The sequence below is a fragment of the Saimiri boliviensis genome, chromosome 1 (genome assembly GCF_048565385.1).
Source record: "Saimiri boliviensis isolate mSaiBol1 chromosome 1, mSaiBol1.pri, whole genome shotgun sequence".
In the NCBI taxonomy this organism is placed as follows: Eukaryota; Metazoa; Chordata; class Mammalia; order Primates; family Cebidae; genus Saimiri; species Saimiri boliviensis.
Window position 1 is genome coordinate 28,286,015 of NC_133449.1, and position 25,191 is coordinate 28,311,205.

Below are 25,191 nucleotides of genomic sequence, written 5' to 3' on the forward strand. Positions count from 1 at the left end.
GTGTGAAACACATCTCATACTGTGGGTCAAGATAAAAGCAGTCTCAAGAAAAGTGCCCAGAGTAGATTCTTACGCCAGTCTTCAGGTGTGCACACTTTGGGTTATAATAGGCTCCACCTAGTTGCCTCCCAAAGTGGCTGACCTCTCATATTTCCACCAGTGGCAGTGAGCACCTATTCTCTACAACCTTTCCAACTCTTGTTCTCAGACTTAATGATTTTCGTTCACATGAGAAATTCACTCAAACTCTAGTCATGTTGATTACATATGAATTGAGTTTATTCACACTTAGAAGCCCACACTTTTAATTGGTTGCAAACATGACAAAAGCAATCATGCTCACTCCTCATTTTTAAACAGCTGTAAACCAATAACTTGAGGTCCATAAATTTAGCTAAGTATAGCAACACCTGCTAGCATCCACTCAAATTCCCTCTTTATTCCATTTCTTCTTGTATCTTGATTTTTCCTGTTGCACAAAAACCACCAAGGCTTTGGAGCCTGGAATAAATCCCTCCTCCTGGGACTGGCTCTTTTGGCCTTCTGGCACTGCCCTCCTCACAGCCCAGACCCCCACCTCACAGCCCAGACCCCCTCCTCACAGCCCAGACCCCCACTCACCTCCTAGTGGTATCTCTGGCCACACCTCCCTGTCTACGCCAATCCTCGTTTGAGAAGGTCTTACATGGCAGTTTTCTTTTTCTCAAAGCACGTCTTAGGCATAAGCTCTCCCTCAGTGGTTGTCAAAATGTGCTCTGTAGATGGCCAGGCATGGTGGCTCACACCCGTAATCTCAGAACTTTGGAGGCTGAGGCATGTGGATCACTTGAGGTCAGGAGTTTAAGACCAGCCTGGCCAGCACGGTGAAACCCCATCTCTATCAATAATACAAAAATTAGCTGGGCATGGTGGTACATGCCTGTAGTCCTAGCTGCTCAGGAGACTGAGGCAGGAGAATCACTTGAAACCAGAAAGCAGAGGCTGCAGTGAGCCAAGATCATGCCACTGCACTCCAGCCTGGGCAACAAGAGTAAGACTCTATCTTTAAAACAAAACAAAACAAAAAACAAAAGTGCTCTGTAGAAACCCAGGGGCCGCTGGAGATCCCTCCACAGGCAAATGCTGAGAAGGTAGGCAGCAGCTGCCACCTGACCTCACAGAATAGGTATCAAGGGTTTCCCAAAAGTTCACATGAGAGGTGGTGGCTCACACCTGTAATCCCAGCACTTAGGTAGGCTGAGGCAGTCAGATCACTTGAGGTCAGGAACTCGAGACCAGCCTGGCCAACATGGTGAAACCCCATCTCTACTAAAAATACAAAAATTAGCCAGGCTTGGTGGCAGGCACCTGTAATCCCAGCTACTCAGGAGGCTGAGATAGGAGAATCACTTGAATCTGGGAAGCAGAAAAAGAAAAGTACACACAAGAAAAACATGTTTTACCATTAAGAAGGAATGTTGAGCTACTGTCCTGCCCCCACCTTAGGACCTGGAAGTCTCTTCTGCTATGGAGACCTCTGGGCCCCTTTAATAAACAAGGGAAATAAACAAGGGCCTGTGTCCACAGCTGTTCTTTAGGAGTTTCTTAAGACCAAAGTCAGAGAGAGTCAAGTCAGGAACGACCCATCAGGTGTGACAGGGGCTCTGAAGGCAGTTGCTTCGGAGGTAAATGAGAACCTGGCTCACAGCGGTGACCTGAGGATGCTTTTTGGGTTTGTACATTTGCTTACTGCTCTCTAGTTAAAGCCTTTAGTTTTATTAATGAGTAAGATTTTAAAAATCAGAAGAAAATTTTCAAAAGAAAGCAAGCTGATGACAAGAAAACAGACACATTTATTCGTTGCCAATGTCTTTAGTGACAGGTGAGGTGGCAGCCTTTTGAAGGGTATTCTGGCAGTGCGATTCAAGAAACCTAAATGTATTTCTAATTTTTGACTGAATAATCCCATTTCTTGGAATAAATCCCAAGAAAATACTTTATTAGTGTTAAGTCAGGTCTCAGGCACATATTTGATAATAGACATTCTTCCAAACCAGGGGGCAAACGATACAAATGGAAATGTAAAAGTTCATTTGAAGAAATCAGCTTTTTCCTGACTTTGAATTCCAGGAGTTTACTATGTGTGATGCTATAGAGGAGGGACATCTTATAGGAGTACAGCATCTCTACTGAGAAGTGGGGACAGTTGGTGCCTTAAGTGACAGCCGTGCAGTGCCGGGAATGACTGGGCGGGCCCCAATTCTCTCTACAGCTGTGAGCTTGACCAGGGGTTTCTTCCAAAAGAGTCATGCTCTGGGGAGAGCCACGCAGGATCCCCCATCTCTACAGGGACAATGGATGTGGTACAGATGGTCAGCGAGGATACTTCTAGACAGAGTTCTCCTGGGCTCTTCAGGAAAGAGAGGTGATGTTTGATGTCACGGTCAGGGAATGGCTCACTTAGAGAAAACTAGACAGAAGGCTTTATGGTAACAGACCTGGCTGAACTGGCCTCTCAGGCGCCAGCCTCACACCAAAGCAGGGACAGCTGGTGAAGGGGCAGAGAGACAGGGACATTGCATTTCCTCCTGTGTGGTGCCAGCCTGGGTGATTGACAATTGTCTCCAGAGTCACTGCCTGTGTCCCCTCCAGGCGACAGCATAGCTCCTTGGCCCTCCTTGTCTTCCTGTCTGAGCCAGGTTGCCTTAGGGGACAGCCAGTCTGCAGGCAACTTAGGAGTTTGTCTTGTAATTTTTATTAATTTATTTTTCACATTGAAAAAGTAAAGCAGCTGGACGCGGTGGCTCAAGCCTGTAATCCCAGCACTTTGGGAGGCCGAGGCGGGTGGATCACGAGGTCAAGAGATCGAGACCATCCTGGTCAACATAGTGAAACCCCATCTCTGCTAAAAATGCAAAAAATTAGCTGGGCATGGTGGCACGTGCCTGTAATCCCAGCTACTCAGGAGGCTGAGGCAGGAGAATTGCCTGAACCCAGGAGGCGGAGCTTGCAGTGAGCCGAGATTGTGCCATTGCACTCCAGCCTGGGTAACAAGAGTGAAACTCCGTCTCAAAAAAAAGAAAAAGTAAAGCAGGTGTGAACCACTGCAGCCAGCCCTATAATCCCAGCTCTTTGGGAGGCCGAGGTAGGTGGGTCAGTTAAGGTCATGAGTTCGAGACCAGCCTAGCCAATATGGTGAAACCTCATATTTACTAAAAATACAAAAATTATCTGGGCATGGTGCTGGGTGCCTGTAATCCCAGCTACTTGAGAGGCTGAGGCAAGAGAATCCCTTGAACCGGGGAGGCAGAGGTTGCAGTGAGCTGAGATTGCAACATTGCACTCCAGCCCAGGCGACAGAGCTAGACTCCATCTCAAAAAAAAAAAAAGGAAAAAAAACAGTAAAGCAGGGTCCACTTTTGAGGTCCTTCATTTGCTGATTTGCATTACCTGCAGGCAGGGGAGTGGTGTGTGTATTGTCGGGGTGGGAGAGGTTTTAAAATCCTCCCATGGCAGGGCCCACTCATATTCTTTCTCTAGCAGCCCTTCTCTTAGGGTAAATACAGCAGGAGAAAGGCTGATAAGATAAGATCATGTGAAGGTTCCGAGGCCCATCTGGGATCTTAAATCCAGGGTTAATTGTATGTCCCTGTTGGACCTGATTTTCTTTGGAAAAAAAGCAATTCCTCAGTCTTTGGGAGTAGGTCTCCCATCCCTCAGTATGAGCTTCAGAATTGCACCAGGTATTTCTGACCTTGCTCTGGCCTTGAGTTTGCCCTTTCCTGATGGAACTTGTCACCTGGGGGGAGTTTGGTTTCTCCCTGGTGGATGACAAGTTGGGGAGAAAACAGATGAACAAAACAAACACAAACCCAGGAAGCTCCAGGAACGCTCTCGTTTGTGGAATGCCAGGTCCAGACGGGGCCTTTGCCTGTGGTCTTGCCTGCTGGGGACGGGCCTGTCATGAGTCTGGGTGTCCTCTCCTCGTGGTCCTCTTGCTGACACCCTCACTCATTAGGTTCTTCTCTCACAGAACGGGCTCGCGGCGGGTGACCTGGACACGCTGAACGGGGTGCTGGATTACCTGCAGCAGGAGGTGAGGTCGCAAGCTCAGGGCTTCCCAGAGGGCGGTGGGGCCCGTTTACCCTCTTATGGCCACCACCAGGGTGGGGAAACGGAGCCCGGGAGGGAGACTGGAACCCTGAGGAAAGGCAAGCTTTAGAGGACCCCATCTTCCCATCCTTTTAAATGAGAACATGGGTCAGGAGAGTGCACTCCACTCCCGCAAAGGAAACTTCAGAGAGAAACTCAGCTGTTCCTTGAGTCCTCGGTGGCCCTGGTCTTCCCCAGGACCACTCTCTACTCGAGACAGGGGCGAGGATGGGATGACGGGGGTCTGAGGACCTTCAAGGCCTTTCTGCTCAGCGACTGTGATGCTGCTGCCGGGTCTGAGCACAGGGGTGGGGTGGGGGGGGGTTGCTGTGGCTCAGCCTCTGGCTTTGCTCCTCGGTGGGGTGGGGGCAGCTTTCTGCTGGAGGAGGCTGCAGGCCCATAGCCCCAGTGGTCTTACTGCCCTGCGGACACTGGTGGGAGGTGCCACCGTGATGGACAGAGTCCTGTTTCTGGATGGCACAGATGCAGGGCTGGCAGTGCGGACTGACCCTGACCAAACATCTCCCAAAGGGTCATGCCCAGTTAACCAAAGGGATGCCCATCACACTCAACCACGCCCCAAATGGGGCCCAAGCAAGAGTTCCGCAGAGCCTGGCAGCTGGGGCGACTTGGCAAGTGCTCACCTTCCTCTCTCTGTCCTCCTAGGTCCCCAGAGCGTTTGTAAACCTGGTGGACCTCTCGGAGCTTGCAGAGGTCTCTGGCCAGCATCAGGGCACTTGGCTCAGGTAAAAGGGGAAGTGGAATGAGATGAGCATCTGTGACTTGGCTGTCACGTGTGCAGCCTGCGGAGTCCCTTCATGTGCCTTAATCTGTGAGGGGCCCTAAAGAACAGAGGCCGAAGGAGGCCGAGGGACATGTGCGAGCTCACGCGCCAGCGAGTGGCAGAGCCGGGTGGGCCGGGCCCTCTGCCAAGCATTGTTTTGGGGACTGAGTCGACGAATAAAACACTCCGTCTGGTTGATGTCTCGCCAGAGGCTCTCCTCCGTGCCAGTGATTTGAGAGTTCGCCTTGGCAAAACATCCATAAGCTAAGAAGTGTTACTTCTGGAAATTGGATAGAAGAGCGTATAGCCTAAATGTAGTTTAACTTCACAGAGCTCGATTCCTATATATTTCTGAAAATGTTCATAGACTTTAAACTTTTGGGAGCCAAATCCTAAGATTTCTGGCTCTGAACCTAGAAAAGAAGTTCATGTGGAAAAAGTCAGGGCAAGAGCGGTGGAGAAAAGGGGGTGCTGGAAAGGAGAGAAGGGGGTGCCGAGGGGAGGGAAGGCTCTGAAGAGAACGAGAGACAGAGAAGGCACAGAGGAGGGAAAGGAGAATGGGATGTGGGCATCTGCTGTGAGGAGCAGTGAGGGGAGGAGGAGCATCCCTGCATCCCGTACACACCCCCATCCCGTGCCCACCCCCATCCTGTGCCCACCCCCATCCCGTGCCCATCCCCCATCCCAGCCCACCTCATCCCGTGCCCACCCCCATCCTGTGCCCACCCCATCCTGTGCCCACCCCATCCTGTGCCCACCCCCATCCCGTGCCCATCCCCCATCCCAGCCCACCTCATCCTGTGCCCACCCCCATCCTGTGCCCACCCCATCCCGTGCCCATCCCCCATTCCAGCCCACCTCATCCCGTGCCCACCCCCATCCTGTGCCCACCCCCATCCTGTGCCCACCCCCATCCCGTGCCCATCCCCCATCCCAGCCCACCTCATCCCGTGCCCACCCCCATCCTGTGCCCACCCCATCCTGTGCCCACCCCATCCCGTGCCCATCCCCCATCCCAGCCCACCTCATCCTGTGCCCACCCCCATCCTGTGCCCACCCCCATCCTGTGCCCATCCCCCATCCCAGCCCACCTCATCCCGTGCCCACCCCCATCCTGTGCCCACCCCATCCTGTGCCCACCCCCATCCTGTGCCCATGCCCCCCAGAAAGAGCGTCCCTCTATCCCATATTTACCCCCATCCCATACTCACCCCCATCCCATACCCAGCCCCCAGGAAGAGCTTTCCCCCGTCCCATACCCACCCCCAGGAAGGGACCACCGACCCTCTATTCTTCCCAACATTTGTATCCCCTAAGACTTAAACTTCTTCATCCCTACTCCTTAAGCAACTCCTAGGCCCCTTCTTCCATAGGAGGCAGCCTGGATCACCACGTCCCCACACTGCCTCCCTCTCTCATTCCTGGTGTGTTTTAACCTGCAGCCCTGCCCCAAAGGCCTGCAGTTGCTCTAAGGAGACGTCCAGACTGGCCAAGGTGGTGATGCAGTGGTCCTATCAGGTGAGCCCACCCTGGGTGCCCAGGCTGCTGGCTCACAGGGGAGGGGTGGTCACCAAGGAGAACATTTAGTTGAGTTTGTTAATGTTAGGGCTTCTCCAGTTGAATTCAGGACTAAGTCAGGAGCCGAGAGCTAGTCTCGGTGGGCGTCGTGGTGGTGATTTCGGTATTCCTGCGCGTAAAATGGGGACTGCAGTACTGCTTTAGGCAGAGACAGTGAGGAGCTTGGAAGCTTCATTCTGGAATGCTTTTGATCGTCAGTGCCACTTGTAGTACCACATCTGGGGCGGGCGAGCTGGTTTTGCCCGGTGTGCCTGTCCCCAGCCTACAGCCCAGAAGCAAACTAGGGCTCCTGAGGGTGCACATTCCAGTTCATAGAAGAGACCCTGAGACAGGGCGAAGGAGCCAGACGTGCTGGCTCACACCTGTAATTCCATGGTTTTGGGAGGCTGAGGCAAGCAGATCACTTGAGGTTAGGAGTTCAAGACCAGCTTGGCCAACAGTGAGCCGAGATCGCACTACCGCACTCCAGCCTGGACAAGACAGTGAGACTCATCTCCAAAAAAAACAACAAAAAGAGGGTGAGGGGCTCAATGAAAGCCATCATCCCTCTCTGCAAACAGCTCAAAACACAATTCCTCCCTGTTAGCGTGTGTTAACACGATGACTTTTGCTTAAGAAGAAAGTTACATTTGACGTTGCATGGCATTTCTCTCGCTCTGGAAATGACAGCTCTTTTTGAGTGGTTAATGGCACCTGCCTCTACCGAACTTAGCTCTCGAAGAGGGCAGAGGCCCTGCCACGTGCTGGGCTGTCTTGTCGTTCCTAAGCTTCCAGAGAATATATTTTAGGTCTGTCTCTGGTATTACCTAATGCTGGCATTTGAGAGACAAATGAACACTCAGCTGAGCTATCAAAGAGCCCTGAAGGGTGAGACAAGAGGGAGCTTCGGAATAGCACTTGAGAACAATGCGTCGGGGGAGGTTCTGTCCTGGGGCTGCTGAGAACGACCGGGGCCGGCTCTGCCTTGCTCTTGCGCCTGGATGGGCACCTCTCCGCTCTCTTCTCCAGGAAGCCTGGAACAGCCTCCTGGCCTCCAGCAGGCACAGTGAGCAGGAGTCCTTCACGGTGGTTTTCCAGCCTTTCTTCTATGAGACCACCCTGTCTCCACCCTCGGTAAGTGGGGGCTGTGTGGCACATTGAGAGTGTGGTGGGGCCAGGTGTGCTGGCTCATACCTGTAACTTTGGGAGGGTGAGGCGAGTGGGTCACTTGAGGTCAGGAGTTGGAGACCAGCCTGGCCAACATGGTGAAATCTTGTCTCTACTAAAAACACAAAAATTCGCTGGGCATGAGGGTGGGTGCCTGTAATTCCAACTACCTGGGAGGTTGAGGCACGAGAATCACTTGAACCTGGGAGGTGGAGGCTGTACTGAGCCAAGACTGTGCCGCTGCTCTCCAGCCTCGGCAATAGAACGAGACTCAGTCTCAAAAAAAAAACAAAGTGTGGTGGGGAGGAGGCCTGGACCACACATCTGCTCCTGCCCCTTCTCTCACCCTTACCCCAGCAAGCCTCAGCCCAGTTCAGCTCTCCTGAACCCAGGATACATAGCCTTGGGGGAAATACCACCTTAGTCTCTTATACTTTCCTATATAATTTCCCCACAGGGTAGAAGAGCCCCGGTGAGAAGGGCTCTTAGAGGCAGGGCAGCCCAGGGGTGAATGGCCCAGCTTCCCCTCCGGGCTCTGAGATGGCCGGCTGTGTGACCTTGGACAAGGTGTCCACCTCTCTGTTCTGTAAAATCAGGGCCGTTTATTAGCACGTCCTCCCTCTTGGTGGCCATCAGAGCCACATGACTTAATACTTGGGAGGACGTAGAGTGGCTTCTGGTGCTGGGGAAGCACTTGTACCTCTTGGCCATTGTGGTTATTCCAAAGAGAATCTCCAGGGATGCCAGCTCTTGCCCCTCCCCCTGCAAGCTCCTCTCCATCCATCTCTGGGAAGAGCATGTGAGTTGCCCCTGCCCCTCCCCCAAGTCACTGGGCAAGTGGCCACCAAGACCATGCAGCACTTGGTCCCCACTTGCTGGTCAAAGTCTCTGCAGCCTCTACGGCCTCAGTCCTGTGTCTGGAGACAGTCCCCACCTCCAGGCTCCTGGCTCCTGCCTGTCAGAATCCTTGTGCCATCTCCAGGCTGTAAACAGTGTTGAAAGTGATGGTTTAAGAGGATGAGGAGAAATACTAGCTTCATGTGCCCTTCCTTCGTCCTCCGAGGCAGACCACAGCCGAATCATGTCCCTGCCACCCCCTCTTCCCACTCTTGAGTTCAGCCACAGAGAACCCCATGACCACATGGAACTGCCTGATGTGCCACCTGCTCCTGCAGGTCCTGACCACCGGGCCCTCACCCCAGACAGTGGTCCTATAGATGCCCTGTTGTTGATGAGAGGAGGGGCTGAGGGAAAGGCCCTGGACAGGTCAGGCCACCCCAACTCTATACCAGAGAGAGCCTCCAAGTGTGCAGCAGGTCCGTTGCATTCCCGGGGAGACAAAGGGTCCTGCTCTCATCTGGTTCTCTTTCAGGGGGATCCCCCACTCCCGAATTCTACCATGCTGGCCTTGCATCTCTGGAATAGGATGGTGAGTAGGCCGGGCCCACAGAGGAGGGGCAGGGTCTCCACTGCCACTGAGCCCACCCTGCCCACTGTGCTGGGGAGGGACTGCAGGGTGCCTGAGGATCCCCGGACAATGGTAGTGGGCCCCCAGGGATGCTTCTCTCTCCTGGTGACGCCTGTCTCTCACTGCCTGGGGGTTTGCCTTACCGCAGGTGCTGGGCTGTGGCCAGGCCGGCAAACAGCGAGGGTCTCGGGGAAGCCTCAGCCCTGGTTTTGCAGCGGCAGGGCCATTATTCAGAGTCTGTAGAGAAGACCTGCTTGAGTTAGTTCCTGTCCCACGTGCCCTCACACTTCGGCAGTGTGTATGGTTGTCAGGGCCCAGGGTGTGTTACGGACTTCAGCGTGATGAAGGCATGGTGGGAATTCTCATTCCACCACTCAAGCTCTGTGAACTCAGGTCTCTATTCTCTTTCTGCAAAGCGCAGGCCAGCCCCGGGCCCAACCTGTCTAGTGCGCAGCTCGCCCCCGGCTGGTAGTAAGCACTCCACATGGACTGGCCTTTTTACTGTGACTGTAACAGGATTTCCCCAGATTCCAGAGATCCCCCCAGGAGATCTGGAATTAGTCAGGGGTGGAATGTAACGTCAGGGCTTTGAACCTTTCCGGGGCATCAGACAGAGACCTGATTTTGCCATTTATTTTCTTCCCATCCAAGCTGCCTTATTTTTAGGGTTCTAGTGACAGAAATTTGTTTTTCTTCTTCTGTGGATCCGTCTACACAACTGACGTTGGGTGCTAAGTGCCAGGGCCAGCTGCATTTCAGCACACACGAGCCAGCGTGACACAGAGTGGAGGGAGGGAAGGAGTATCCAGCAGTTCCCGATACTGGAAACATACTGTCCTTTCAAGAAAGCCTTTGATTTCTCTGAACAGGGACATTTGTCAGTGTGTCTGGCCCTTGCAGGGTTTCCGGGGTCCCCGGAAACCCACTTTGCTGCTCATCTCCCAGGATGGGCAGGGAAGAGGAACCTGACCCTTCTAGCAGGGACCATGCTCCCAAGCCCTCCTCAGATTCCTCTGGAATCTGGGGAAATCCTGTTATAGTTTCAGTAAAAAGGTCAGCTCAGCCGAATCTCTCCCCTCCTGCTGTCTTTCTCCCAACCAACAAAAGGACACCTGCAGCGTGGCCCACCCTTGGAGGCGACATACCCTCCATGGTTCCAAGGAGGATACAAGAGACCCACCAAACGTGGTCTCTGTCCTCACCAAGCTTCAGGTTAGCTGGGAAGGGCCAGGCAGCCCAGAGGAACAAGAATCAACAGGGACTCAGCAATGACGTGCACCAGGAAGCAGTGTCAGGGGCGGCCGTGAGGAGGGGATTTGAATGGTCTTTGCGGACTGTGTTGGCCGAGGTCAGGAAGGGGTGTTCCCAGGCAAAGCGACCTTTGTGAGCAAAGGGCATGGAGAGAAGAATGCGTCAGATGCAGCAGCAAGGGCAGGAAGAGGCCTGTCTGATAAGAGAAGAGATACGGAGATAATGAGGCTCTGAGCATGAAAGAAGCCCTTGAGCACCAGACAGAGAAGCTGGAGAGGGCAGGTCCAGGGACAGGGCTGGATTCCTTTCTCTTTCCCCTTTCATCATGCTATTTGTCCTTGATGTTGGTGGCAACAGCAATAATAACCCCCTTTACGGAGCCGGGTGATGGTCCCATGCATACAGATAAGGTCTGCTGCATGCGTGGTCTCTTAAAACCACTCAAGGGTCAGAACAGGCAGGTACACAGGAATGGAAGGTCTCACCCTCAAGGCCAAAGGCCTTCAACACAGAGTGTCACAAGGGCTTAGAAGAGGAGGAGGATGTAGCTTTCCTAGGTAAGCAGTGACCTCACTCTCTCCAGACCCATGCAACAAGTCTGGTTTCCCAGTGCAAGTCCTGAGGTTCCTGCAGCCTCAGCCAGCAGGGATGTGGGGGCAGAGGAGAGACAGGATAGGAGGGGTTCCCCCAAGCACCCCCAGTCCCTAGTTTCCTCACAAGCAAAATGCCAGACCATCCCACAGTTCCCGGATCCAGCACAGCCGCCGAAACCCATCAGAAGCTCCTGCAGACCTGAAGTCAGCCATGAGAAGTGACGGGGGTAACAGGTTAGGGCAAAGGGCACTGGGCAGGAGCCGGAAAACCTGGGCTCTGGTTTCAGTCCCACTTTCGGTGGTTTCTCGAGGCAAGTCAAAGGGTCTTTCTGGGCGTCCATTTGCTCTACATGCCAAAATGGTCTAAGCGCCCTTAGCCAGCACCCGAGGGCTTGTGAAAATACAGTGGGGCATTGGGCTCTTTCTACCCTTGGTTTTGCTCATTGCATCCTCCGGGTGTGGGGAGGAGAGGGGTCTCTGCCGCCACATCCGTGATTCTTTGCTGGGCTGGACTGGGACACGGAGGTGGAAGGCAGGTATGGCTGTTCTGTGTCCACCCTCGCAGACACACAGGTAAGGGCTGCCCTCTCAGTGGGGAGCAGAGAGGGACCAGCAGACTCATCATGACCACAGGGAGTCCAGGTCCACCACTCTGTCCCCAGCCACCCCCAGGACACGACTGTGGGGAAGGAGGGGAGCTCTCAGCTCTGCAGCCCGCAAAGCCACGTGCTCAGGCCACATCAGCATCCTCCCTCCCTCATCCTCCAAGCCCTAGCATAGGTGAGCTTTGAGGACCAGCAAAGGAAAAGCTCCACACGCCAGCGTGGGAGGTGACAGCACCCCATCTAAACATACCTGGAACCATCCGGGCTTGGGCGCTGGCCTGGGATTATAGGCATGAGCCACCATGCCCACCCTTCCCCAACCTTTCAAAAATTGAATCCATAATGGAATCTAGAAAGAAACCTTAAAAGAGCTGTATCTAAATGATTCTGAGGAAGTGGATCTAGCCCTCATCCAGGCCTGCTGAACACTTCCTTTGCCTTGAATGTTCCAGGTGGGACCTTGTTTCTAGGAGTAGCTGGGACTACAGGTGTGTGCTATCTTGCCCAGCTAAGGTTTTGTATTTTGGTAGAGACGGGGTTTTGCCGTGTTGCCCAGGCTGGTCTCAAACTCCTGGGCTTAAGCGTTCTTCCCACCTCAGCCTCCACCACCAGAATAAAACAGAAAGAAGCATGGGGTCCGGTTGCTCCCCTAGGCCTTGAACTAGAGAGTTACCACTCCTTTTCCAAATGTTCAGCTAATTATACCTCCTTATCTGATGCTCCTTCAGTTTGGGGAAGAGCCAATTCCACGAAGGGTAAAGTTCTTTACTTGTTTCTTGCTTACTGGGGCACAGATGCTGGGGTAAGACATCGCTGAGGAATCTGAAATCCTCATCGGGGCTGGTGGAAGCTGTGACTGAGCCAGACAGGCTGCCCCTTCCAACAGCTTCCCACTTCCCTTGGCAGAGTGATTGCAAGAGGAGGTGAGGGCCAGAGCTACCACCAGAGCCCAGCAGCTGTGGGCAGCCAGATGATAGTAAAACCTGTTCTCAAACAGTAGGAAATAGCACATGCAGAAGGAAATCTACAATCCCTCCAAGCCACTGCATTTTTCTTTTGAAGTGTGTGTGTGTATATATATATATATATATATATATATATATATATATATATATAATGAACATGTTAAAACAACAAAAAGAACTTTTTAACTTTAAAAAAAAACCCTCCTGACCGGTGCAGTGGCTCACGCCTGTAATCCCCTTTGGGAGGCTGGGGCGCGGGCAGATCATGAGGTCAGGAGTAGAGACCATCCTGGCCAACATGGTGAAACCCCATCTGTACTAAAAATACAAAACTTAGCTGGGCATGGTGGTGGGTGCCTGTAATCCTAGTTACTCAGGAGGCTGAGGCAGGAGAATCGCTTGAACCCGGGAGGTGGAGGTTTCAGTGAGCCGAGATCACATCACTGCACTCCAGCCTGGGCGACAGAGCGAGACTCTGTCTCAAAAAAAAAAAATCCCTTTCTCCTCTAATCACTTGCCTATCTCTAATGCGTTTACTAAGCTGATAATCTGCTGGTTTCTCCTGCTGCTATACCATAAAGGTTTTATCTGTGTTATTAGATGTCATTTGATGGCCTTCGTGGTTGTCATTTAAGTAGCTGCCTATTTCAGAGCAGATACCACACTCCTGCCTCACTAGATGCTCTGGCGGTTTGTGAGTGGAGGCTGTGCTGTGTTCCATGTCACTAAATCTGTGAGCCCGTGAAAGACGTGAGACTTGACCCAGGCCCCATAACTTGCTTCACTCAAAGCTGTGAAGGCAGTTCTCGGGGAACAGAGGGTTTCCATTCTCTGTGGTGCGTGGACTGATATACATTTGGGTTGTGGGCACGGGCTGCAGGGAAGACGTGGGAAGGAACACATGCTTTATGCAAAGCAATGCGCTTGCCCTTCCGTCCCACACCAGCTCTCCTAAGGGAGCTTTAATCAGTGAGCCAGACAGAAGCTGGGCAGCAAGGAGGGACAAGGAGCCAAGCTGGGTAACCGGCCCCCACGTGATCAGAAAGCTGCATGATGTTTGGTTGGATCCGGGACAACGATGTCAGGGTCTTGGCTCTGCCCTGGCTGGCTGGGCGCCACCTCAACCTCTGACGTGCAGTTTCTCCTTCTAGGAGAGGTAGACTAGGAAGTCCCTTCAATATCAAAAAACAAAACACACAAACAAACAAACAAAAACGATGCAGTCTCTCATGCTGTGGTTCTCCAGCTTGGGTGTGCATCAGAATCACCTGGAGAGCTGGTTACAAGACACACCGCTGTGCCCCAGCCCCAGAGTTTCAGACTCAGTAGGCTGGGGATGGGGTCTGGACATATGTGTCTCTAATTCATTCCCTGGTGCTGCTGCTGGTCTCATGAGTCTTTCTCAATGGTGCCTTGGCAGGCTGCTCCCTGCACAAAGCTTCCCTGTTCTAAAGCCCCCATTCCTTTCTAGATGGAGCCAGCAGGAGAGAAAGATGAGCCATTGAATACAAAACACAGGAGGCCAATCAAGTGTCCCTCTCAGGTAGGAGGGACTGGGCAGGGGAGGGAACTCTTATTGAATTGAGGGCATAGGTGCGGTGGCCAAGTAAGCTTTGCTTTGAAGTGGGCCTTACCTGGGATATGAGCCCCGAGACAGTCCTGGCTTGGTTCTTCTGGGCCTGCACACAGTTTTGCATATACAACAGCCCTAATGCTTACACCTGGGGCAAGAGATCTTTGTTGTTGTTGAGATAGAGTCTAGCTCTGTCACCCAGGCTGGAGTGCAGTGGTGCAATCTCAGCTCACTGCAACTTCCGCCTCCCGGTTTCAAGCAATTCTCCTGCCTCAGCCTCCTGAATAGCTGGGATTACAGGCACGTCTCACCACGGCTGGCTATTTTTTTTTTTTTTTTTTTGTATTTTTAGTAGAGACGGGGTTTTACCATTCTGGCCAGGCTGGTCTCGAACGCCTGACCTCGTGATCTGCCCACGTCGGCCTCCTAAAGTGCTGGGATTACACTCGTGAGCCACCGTTCCAGGCTGCCATGAGAGCGTTTTTTGCAAAACGTTAGCCCCCTTCATGCCTATGGAAGGCACAGGAACAAGCCACAGCTCACCTGGCCCCATATGCTGCCCCCACGCATCTCCTGGGGGTCCTGGCCTTCTGTCCCAGATGCCATTTCCAGACCTGCCTCTACCTCAGAGTGGGAAAGAAGGGAGGGATGATGAGTATCTAAGAGCCTGGAGGGTGGGTCATTTTGACTACATCTTAAATATGTGTCTAATATGTAGTAGGCTTATAATTAATGTTTCCAAATAAGTGGATGAGAAAATAACTGGACATAAATGAATGGTACTTTTTCTATCATTGTTCCCAATAGTCAAGTATTTGGCTTTCTTGATGAATTAGTAAGTTTTTTGTTACTATCAATAAAAAGTATACAATTCACTTTGTTTTCCTTTTTGCTTTGGCTGCCAAGAAGCTTAAAATTAGATTTCCTTCTCATGGAAACATATGTACTTAGCCTGGTAGCATGAACCCCCAGGGTAAAGAGCAGGAGAGACTGGCTATCACAAATGGGAAATGCGAAAGCATTAGGAAGGGTGATGTGAATGTTCTGAGTTGGCCAAAAGCATTGCTGGATGCTCAAGCCTGATAATTAAGGGATACAGACTTCTGGGTCACGATTCTAACATGTCACCTTTCCCTGCAGGAGAGCCCCTATTTGTTTACCTACAGGAACAGCAACTACCTGACCAGACTGCAGAAACCCGAAGGGAAGCTTGAGGTAAGGAAAGAGTTTCTGTAATGGACAAACATGCAGAAAAACCAGGGACTGCACTCCTTGCCAAGTCTTTGAAACCTTCTACGTGGTTCTTTTTTCTTCTTCTTTTTTTTCTTTGAGACAGAGTCTCACTCTGTTGCCTCATCTGGAGTACAGTGGTGTGATCTCAGCTCACTGCAACCTCCACCTCCTGGGTTCAAGCAGTTCTCCTGCTTCAGCCTCCTGAGTAGCTAGAACTACAGGCACACACCACCATGCCTGGCTATTTTTGTATTTTTATAGTAGAGATGGTGTTTCACCATGTTGGCCAGGCTGGTCTTGAAATCCCGACCTCAAGTGATCCACCTGCCTCAGCCTCCCAACGTGCTGGGATTATAGGCATTAGCCACCGAACTCAGCCTGGATTATTTTAAAGCAGATCAACTGACCAGATTTGCAACCTCAATACAAAACGTTCTTACTTACTTACTTAAGGGGAACAGAGTCTGGCTATGTCACTCAGGCTGGAGTACAATGGCGTGATCTCAGCTCACTGCAACCTCCGCCTCCTGGGTTCAAGTGATTCTCCTGCCTCAGCCTCATGAGTAGCTGAGATGATAGGAGCGCATCACCACGCCCAACTTATTTTTTGTATTTGTAGTAGAGACGGGGTTTCACCATGGTGGCCAGGCTGATCTCAAACTCCTGACCTTGTGATCCACCCAACCTCGGCCTCCCAAAGGGCTGGGATTACAGGCGTGAGCCACTGCACCTGGCCATTCCATGTGGTTCTTAACGTCCTAGAACATCAGCTGCCTCTGGGCATGTGGAGGGCTGCCACAGACAGTTAAGGTTCAGTCAGGACAGACTGGGGGAGGGCGAAGGATCCAGCATGTGACTGACTCCTGGGTGCCTGGAAGCAGGTCTCCCCCACAGTTCATCTTCAGAGCTGCCTCCGAAACCAGCATGGGGGGCTTTACAGTGAGCTGCCCAGCACCTCCTGTTCCTAGTCTGTTGTGATGTAAGACAAATTCTTCTGAACCCGCCCCTGCAAATCGCTGACAAGTTCTTCTAAACTCGTCTGAGAACTTCATCTGAAGAGCAAGTTAAGAAAGAGCAGAGAAATGTGGTGAGATCTTGATCCAGAGAGTGTGGAGCTCGAAAGCCTTTGAGTCGGTCCACACTTGTGGGGGTGCCTGACAGGCACTCAGGCCTTGCTCACTGTTTTTCTCAGGAGTCTCCCCCGAGACTTCCCACGGAGATTAGGCAGGGTACCCCACGCTCCTCTGGGGAAGCAGGGAACAGTCAAGGTTGATGGTCTTCTTGCTCAGAGAACAGAGGACTGAGGTGTGCGGAGACCAATTTGATCCTAGTGACATCCTTGCCTCCCTATTTTATGGAAAAGGGTAAGATTTACTCCAAGTAGTGGAGGCAGAGTTGATGGCCTGGGCCTCCACCCTGAGAGACACAGTGTGAAAGACTCCATTTATCAACTTGATTCATACTAACCTGTATAGCAATGAGGGTACACCTGACACGCAGCATGGCATAATGAGGTAAAGTAACCAGCTCTGGGTTCAAATCCAGACTCTTCCACTTATGGGCTCTGTGTCAGTGAGGAAGATAATTAACCTCTCTGTGCCTTAGTTTTTTAATCTGGGAAATAATGACAATAATAGTCCTACCTTGTGGAGTTGTTATTAATAAATTGTCATAAGTCAGTAAGTATAAAGGACGTATAATAGAATCTAGCATATCATGAGTTCTATATAAGTATTGCCATTATTATCATCTGATAAAAGCAGTGATACATTTCTTCAGGACACATTTACTGACTGACTGCTGTGTACCACTAGAGTATAAGCTCAGTGAGGCAGGAACTCAGGGTAGGCACCAAAAACTATTTGTTGAATGAAAAAAAAAATGGATGGACAGGTGGATGGATGGATACCAGGTATGAGAAATTAAAATGTAAATAAAAAGTATGACTTGTCCCAAGGAACTCGGTCTGGTGCAATAGACAAGTCAACAGGCAATTACAGCACAATGTAACAAGTGCTGTGATGCTTGTTTCTGTGGGGTGTTCTCCGAACACAGAGGAAGAGAAACTAGCCCAGACAGGAGAAAGTTGAAGAAGGCTTTCCAAAGGAAGCCCATGACCTCAGCCTTGAAGGGTGACTAAGCCTGAGGCAGATGAATGGAAGGAAGGGTGAGCAAATGGAAGGGAGGAAAGAGAAAGGGGAGAGGTAACTGCTTGGGCAAAGGCCTGGACGCAGGGAAATATGGAGACTTGGGGCAAGGGCTGGTAGTTTAGAATGTTTAGAGGCCTCTTGGGCCATGCTAGGGAGATTGGACTTTTTGCCGAAGTTAATACAGAGTCGTAATTTATTTGTTCAACTAACAAATATTTGTTGAGCATCTACTATCCCAGGCACTGTTCTAGGGTCTGGGGACGCAATAATAAACAACACAGAGACTCCCTTCATCACTGAGACCTTGGGCAGAGGAGTGACACATCAGATCATGCTGAGAATGACCACTCCGGACAGATTCAGAAGGGTGGGGAGCAAGTCTCGGGGAGAGATGGCCATGATGCTGGTGAATCATTGCAGTATCCTGGAAAGAAATAACAAAGGCCTGAACTTTGGTGGAGGCAGAGGCTCTGGAGAGGAGGGAACAGATTTGGGAGCACTTGGAAAAGATGGGACAATTGGCTGTGAGTGTTGAAGGAGAGGGAGAAATCTTAAAAGACATCAACGTTTTACTTTATCTTAAATGATAGTTTCTAAAAGAGAGGCCTTACTTCTCACCCATTTCCAATTTAGCAAAATCCGTCTTCCTTATTTCCCTGTGTCTCATTTTCAGGTAAGAGAAGGAACGGAAATCAGATGTCCTGACAGGGAACCCTCCGACACAGTTCCCACCTCAGGTACACAGCTTGCATCCAGTGACTTTCAAATTCATTTGAGGCCTGAAAATCAGTCAAGTAAGAGGCTTTCCACTTAATCTGAAATACTCCCAGGTGGTTTCTCGGGGACAACGGAAACACGTCTGTATGTATATTTGTAAGGTCATGCCTGTGTTTGATTACTCTTTAACTAAAATATGATAACATCATTATCAGAAAGCATTTATTGAGCAGTAATGCTGTACCAGGCCATGTTCTACAGAGAACCCAATGTTAGTTGTGTGAGTTGTCATTGTCGCTGCCTTGAAGCCTTGATGGGTGTATTTGTTTTTCAAAAGAGCAAAACTACCTTTACGCAGAAAGCAAAAATAGCCAGTCCACAGTCCCTGTCTGAGTTGTGTGCAGAATCACTCCCAAACAGAATGCACTCAAACACCACGCAGAGCAGGAAAGCGTCTTAGGAACATGCCATCTTCACTCCCTCTCAGTTTTTCTAAAATGTCTGTTGCTGGGCCATAAAAATGAGACCCATGGGACATTCCAGGCAGTCATCAGCAACCTTCCCAAAGACGGTCTGCCTGAGGGCTGTACCTTGTCCGCCAGGCAAGGCAGCTTGGGGTGATAGCTATGGGCATGCAACCTTGGGAAGTTATGGCCATTTGGAGACCTGAGTGACTCAAAACATCAGTCCAGGTGCATCTGTAGCAGTGCTGTAGATCCCCACACTTGGTCCTAAAGGGGGACTCATATGTCCATTTATTTGTTCATTTATTTACTCATTTGTGTATTAGAGGATTGTCAAGTGCCTCCTTGCATTCTAAGTGATCTATTGCCTCTCATGGCCTCAGGACTATCAAAAAAGACAGAAAATTAAGTTTGGGGATGTCATAATGCCTAGCAAGAATCTTCGGGGGATGCAAATCTTTGTAGTCAGATTGTCTCCTTGTGCTGAGCATCAAGAGAGCAAATGAATGCGTGGCTGCCCTTCACACGTGCCGTAGCTCTCCACACTTCAAGTAAGCCACGTGACTAGCAGGGACGTTAGAAAAAAGCCTAACCAAAACCTTGGCATGTAATGGACTCTTGTTCTAAGTTGCAGAAGAATGGAATAGGGATAGAGATCTTACATATACACATTGAGTCTTTATTACCCCCCATCCATGGTGACGTCATTCCTATTAGTTTACTAAAAGGATGTTATCAGCAGAAATAAATTATCAGCTTTATATGTGGACCTCCCTCCCCCGCTGCCTTAGTAAACACCCTTACTAAAAATAGGTAGATTAGGTATAGATACAGATAAATAGATTCGTGTTTATTTAGAGATAGATAGGTGTGTGTGTGGCTTTTTTTTTTTTTTTTTTTTTTTTTTTTGAGACAGAGTTTGCTCTCGTTTCCTGGGCTGGAGTGCAATGGCACAATCTCAGCTCACTGCAACCTCCGCCTCCCGGGTTCAAGCGATTCTCCTGCCTCAGCCTCCTGAGTAGCTGGGATTACAGGCATGTGCCACCATGCCTGGCTAATTTCATATTTTTAGTAGAAACAGGGTTTCTCTACACTGGTCAGGTTGGCCTTGAACTTCCAACCTCAGGTGATCCACCTGCCTCAGCCTCCCAAAGTTCTGGGATTACAGGTGTAAGCCACCGTGCCCAGCTGATAGATGTTTGTTTTTACAGATGCAGATAGATAGACGTATGTATATACAGGTGTATGTCTACAGACATACAGAGAGAGAGAGAACATTTTTTTGAGACAGGGTCTCACTCTGTTGTCCAGGCTGGAGAACAGTGACATGATCATGGCTCACTGCAGCCTCAACCTCCTGGGCTTAAGTGATCCTCCTGCCTTAGCCTCCCAAGTAGGTGGGACAATAGGTATGTGCCACCACACCTGAATTTTTTTTTTTTTTTTTTTTTTTTTTTTTTTTTTTTTTTTTTTTTTTTTTAAGAGATAGGGTCTTACTGTTCCCCAGGCTGGTCCTAAACTCCCAAGCTCAGGAGATCCTCCAGCGCTGGGATTACAGGCATAAACCAGCTCATCTGATCTAGAGAGAACATCTGAATGTTTTACTAGCCATACACATTTACAGCAAAGTAATATCCATTTCCTTTCTAATCTTATCATTCTGAAAGACTGCTCTCTAAAGCATTTTGTAATCTGTCTAGATGATGTTTCTGTCATGACAGTCATAACCAAACAGCCCATTAGAGCATATCTCAACATCTAAAAGCTAGGTAAAATGTAAACCTCTTCCTTATTCCCTGACCCTGAAGATTATTGTGTTTATCAGCACTTGAAGATTGAAGATCAAGAAATCTCAAGCCCTTAAGATCTGAGATACTCTGGTGATAGGAGCCACTTACATAATAACAAGATGGGTAGACTCAGGCTCCCCGATCTGATGATGGTGGGCCTGACCCAAATGCTCTCTCTCCACCTGGGGTCAGCACTCAGAGATGCACTTCTGAGTCTCACCCGGAAAGTGTCATTCAGAAAAATGGCCACAGTTAACTGGCCAATAGTAAAAAATGCATTTCATTCTTGTGCCAGTGATCTTTCTTTCTTTTTTTTTTTTTGATACGGAGTTTCGCTCTTGTTACCCAGGCTGGAGTGCAATGGCGCGATCTCGGCTCACCGCAACCTCCGCCTCCTGGGTTCAGGCAATTCTCCTGCCTCAGCCTCCTGAGTAGCTGGGATTCCAGGCACGCGCCACCATGCCCAGCTAATTTTTTGTATTTTTAGTAGAGACGGGGTTTCACCATGTTGACCAGGATGGTCTCGATCTCTTGACCTCGTGATCCACCCGCCTCGGCCTCCCAAAGTGCTGGGATTACAGGCTTGAGCCACCACGCCCGGCCTAATTTTTTGTATTTTTAGCAGAGAGGGGGTTTCACCATGTTGACCAGGACGGTCTCAATCTCTTGACCTCGTGATCCACCTGCCTCGGGCTCCCAAAGTGCTGGGATTATAGGCGTGAGCCACTGCGCCCGGCCCTGTTTTTTTTTTTTTTTTTTTTTTTTTGAGACAAGAGTTTTGCTCTGTCACCCAGGCTGGAGTGCAGTGGTGTGATCTTGGCTCACTGAAACCTCCACTCCACTCCCCCAACCCCTGGTTCAAGTGATTCTCCTGACTCAGCCTCCCAGGTACCTGGGATTCTGGGTGCCTGCCACCATGCCTGGCTAATTTTTATGTTTTTAGTAGAGACAGGATTTTGCCATGTTGGCCAGGCTGGTCTTGAACTCCTGACCTCAGGTAACCCACCCGCCTTGACCTCCCAAAGTGCTGGGATTACAGGCGTGAGCCACCAAGCCCGGCCATGTGCCATTGATCCTGATTGAACATTCTAACCATCCCTGTGACTGATAGGGTAGGCAAAAAGATTTAGCACAGGCCCATATTATTATTTTCCTTTGATATTAATAATATATTTCTGGTGAGGTCATCCATTCTTCTGGAGATCATGTTTCTAATCAAAATAATCTGATATATGTCTCATAAGAGCAGCTCATCTTATCTTTATACCTCCAGTGACTCAAGCACATGGTAGAAGCCCAATAAATGTTTGCTGAACTAATCAAATGCATATTTCTAAATCATCAGATCAACAATCCCTAGGATTGTAAAAGATATTGAAAAATCAGCTAGACCAAAATGACTTTCATTAAAACAATTTTTCACTAAGAATATCTTTTACGATAACTGTTTGGCCTTCAAAGTTACTTTCTTTTTTGTTTTGTTTTGTTTTTTTTCCTTGTTTGAGATCTCACCCTGTTGCCCAGCCTGGAGTGCAGTGGTGCAATCTCAGCTCACTGCAGCCTTGACCTCCGTGGCTCAAAAGATCCTCCCACTTTAGGCTCCCGAGTAGCTGGGATTATAGGCCCATGCCACCATGCCCAGCTAATTTTCTTGATTTTTTGTAGAGACAGTGTCTCGTTATATTGCCCAGGCTGGTCTTGAACTCCTGGGCTCAAATGATACTCCCACCTCAGCCTCCCAAAGTGCTGAGATTATAGGCATAAGCTACCATGCTGGTCCCAAGTTATTTTCCAAAACCTTCTTTATAGTCTCATTTTTGAGTGCTTCTCCAAACTGACCACAGATACATGGATCTAAACATCATTAAAAGTGATGTTTCAAAACAGGATGCTACCTGTCATCAATAGGCCATGGCCCTGGTGACTCAGGTGCCTCCTTTTGAGTGTACTTCAGAGTTCCTGAGTGATGTGCTTTATCCACTGACCTACGAGGCCTTGGGATGAGATGCACAGAGTTACTGTAGGTGATATTTTATAATCAATTGGTATTGGGTAGCCAATAAAAACTAAAAACTTGGAACGTTTTCCTCCTAGTCAGTGCATACATGCAATTTGCCATGTGCTCCTTCCTGTGGACTTTACAACTTTGTAAACACTCACATCAAGTTCTGTTGCTAGATGGCCCACTCCCTAACATAGTTAGCATAACCAAGAAAAATACGTTGGACCTATTAGTTGGCTTAGGATTTTCCCACTGAGAAAAGGAGTCACTTTTTGCAAATAAAAGAGTAACAGTGAGGAATCAGAGGGGACATGGCTTGTTGACTTTCTGATGAAGGTGGCTATCTTAATCGCGAATTCCACACAGTGGGAAAAATTCAGAGCTTTTGCAAGTAGGGATCCACAAAGCTAATTACATGCTGCTGTCACCAGTAGGATAAACCAGATCAGCTCATTCATTTATTTTAAGCCAGCAATTCCTTGCTAAGTCTCTGATGTCATTGGTTTGACCCATTTGGCTAAAATTAGCTCTTCAAAAGCCAATATGAAAAATGGCCAGGTTCCAGCACTGGGTGGTCATTCACTAGGGGCATCATGTCATCATGAGCCAGCAGTGCCGTGTTCACTGTGGGTCCTGAGGCTGTTGCCCGGGGATCTTGTGACTTGACCTACCTTGTCATTAGGAAGGAATGATGCCCTGTGGAAAATAACAGCCTGCTTGTCTCTGGGTACAATCAGCCTACTGAGCAAGTTCAGACTGCCCCAAGCCACTCAGAGGAGTGTTTCCCTGCCCTGTGGTTTTCATCATCTAAAACTTTGAGATCTGTAAAGTCCCTGTCACAGAGTCACTTCGCCTTTAATTCCAGTTAACACATTTATTGAGCTCCCACATGAAAGGCACACATTAGTTTATATAAAGTCACACTGAAGACTCCAAAGGCAAAACATGGTTCCAGTCTTGAGGCAGCTACTTACGCCATTGTGGAAGTCTTTACATAAGTCCCTAAAATCAGACGGCAAATAGGTTGGGCAACAGATGGTGACGATGGAGAGAAAGTATGTTTTTCAGATTAGGGCCCTGCATGGTTTAAGTTGCTGGGTTACACAAGGCAAAGAACCAGCATGCCAAGCCTGTCTCCTGGGTTTAACCTTCGTGGACAGTGGGCAGTGTCCCCATTCTATAGTCTAATGTGCAATTTCCTTGCTATTCATGATACTTCATCATGGCTTGGATGGCCTTCAGATAAGAGGCCTCCTCTGTGGAAATTGTGATGAGTTAATGATGTGTTTATCAACTTCTCTCAAGGTGGTGGACAATTTGTACCAGATAATGTTTAGTTAATCAGTCCACACAAATTTAATCTTATCACTGAATAGTTTTTTTTCCAGGGCGGGTAATTGCTAAAGTGCCTTGCTGTATTTCTAAGCTGTGTTTGTCAGTAATGATGACATTAACAAACCTCAAATCAAGGTCTACGGAAAATTAGGCCAATGAAATGTGATGTGCTCTGTCTTAACAATAAAATCCCAGATCAAGTCGACTCCTCCCACCTAGGCTTGCTTCATCTGGTTTATTACTGTATCTCTGATTGAGACTCCTTCAGAATGGCCAACTGGAGAACCACCCCCCAGCACAATCAACCAGTCTATCACATGAGATCAGGCAGGTTCAGGATGGTATGACCGTAGACCAATCAGTCTGTCCATACATATGTACATACACATAGACATAAACATAGAGGGGTGTGTGTGGTGTGGTGTGTGTGTGTGTGTGTGTGTGTGTGTGTTCTGCGTGCTACAAATTTAGACAGGAATGGTAGGTTTCAGCTGCCTCTTTAGCAAACTGTAATGAAAATACTTTTGAAGCAAATTTATGCATTTCTTCCATATTTTACCAGCCCCAAAGATTTCCCCTAACCTTTGCACACTAGCTAGTGTTCACAGGATTCACTGTATGCATTCACTGCTACATTAGGGCAGTAAGAACACAGTGCTTGACTGTCATCACCAAGAGCTGAAATAAACTACTCTAGAGTTGGAGGGAGAGGGTCTTGTTTTTTGTTTTGTTGCCTTTTTTAACTCCATAGCCTCATTTCTTTGAGAAGAGCTCTTTTTAAAGTTCTCCTGTCCAGCCTGGTGGGCATGTGCTAATGCGTGCAGTTGGCTTTGTGATTTGATATTGTTCTTCGAACCACATGGTGTAGCTGTGGACGGCTGGGAACAGCCAAGCAGGCGGCAATCATGTGGAAGAGTGCATGTGTGTGTGATGCATGTGTCTGTGTGTGTATGTGTGCATGATGCATGATGCATGTGTATGTATGTGTGCATGTGTGTGCATGTGTGTATGTGTGCATGGTGTGTGTGTGCATGATGTGTGTGCATGGTGTGTGTGTGCATGATGTGTGTGCATGGTGTGTGTGGGCATGATGTGTGTGCATGATGTGTGCATGGTGTATGTGTGCATGGTTTATGTGTGCATGTGTATATGTATGTGTGCATGACGTGTGTATGTGTGCATGTGTGTGCGCATGATGTGTGTATCTGTGATGCATGTGTCTGTAGGTATGTGTGCATATGTGTATCTGCATGATGCATGTGTGTGTACATGTACATGATGCATGTGTGTGTATGTATGTGTGATGTAAGGGTGGATTCAAGGCATCGCGAGGTGGAGGAGAAAGAACATTGAGGAAAGACACACTCAGTGGCTCTTGACTCTGAGAGGCGGAGCTGCCATCTACA

The 25,191-nt window shown here is 49.4% G+C and overlaps 1 protein-coding gene across 1 annotated transcript in view; it reads left to right on the forward strand.

Annotated features, from left to right (window-relative positions):
* PLB1 (phospholipase B1) overlaps positions 1-25,191 on the forward strand; it is a 140,467-nt gene that overhangs the window by 28,368 nt on the left and 86,908 nt on the right. Inside the window, 8 exon segments of the mRNA XM_074394601.1 lie at positions 4,013-4,075; positions 4,798-4,877; positions 6,358-6,433; positions 7,502-7,606; positions 9,012-9,068; positions 13,993-14,064; positions 15,235-15,309; positions 18,151-18,214. Coding sequence (XP_074250702.1) covers positions 4,013-4,075; positions 4,798-4,877; positions 6,358-6,433; positions 7,502-7,606; positions 9,012-9,068; positions 13,993-14,064; positions 15,235-15,309; positions 18,151-18,214 — 592 coding nt within the window.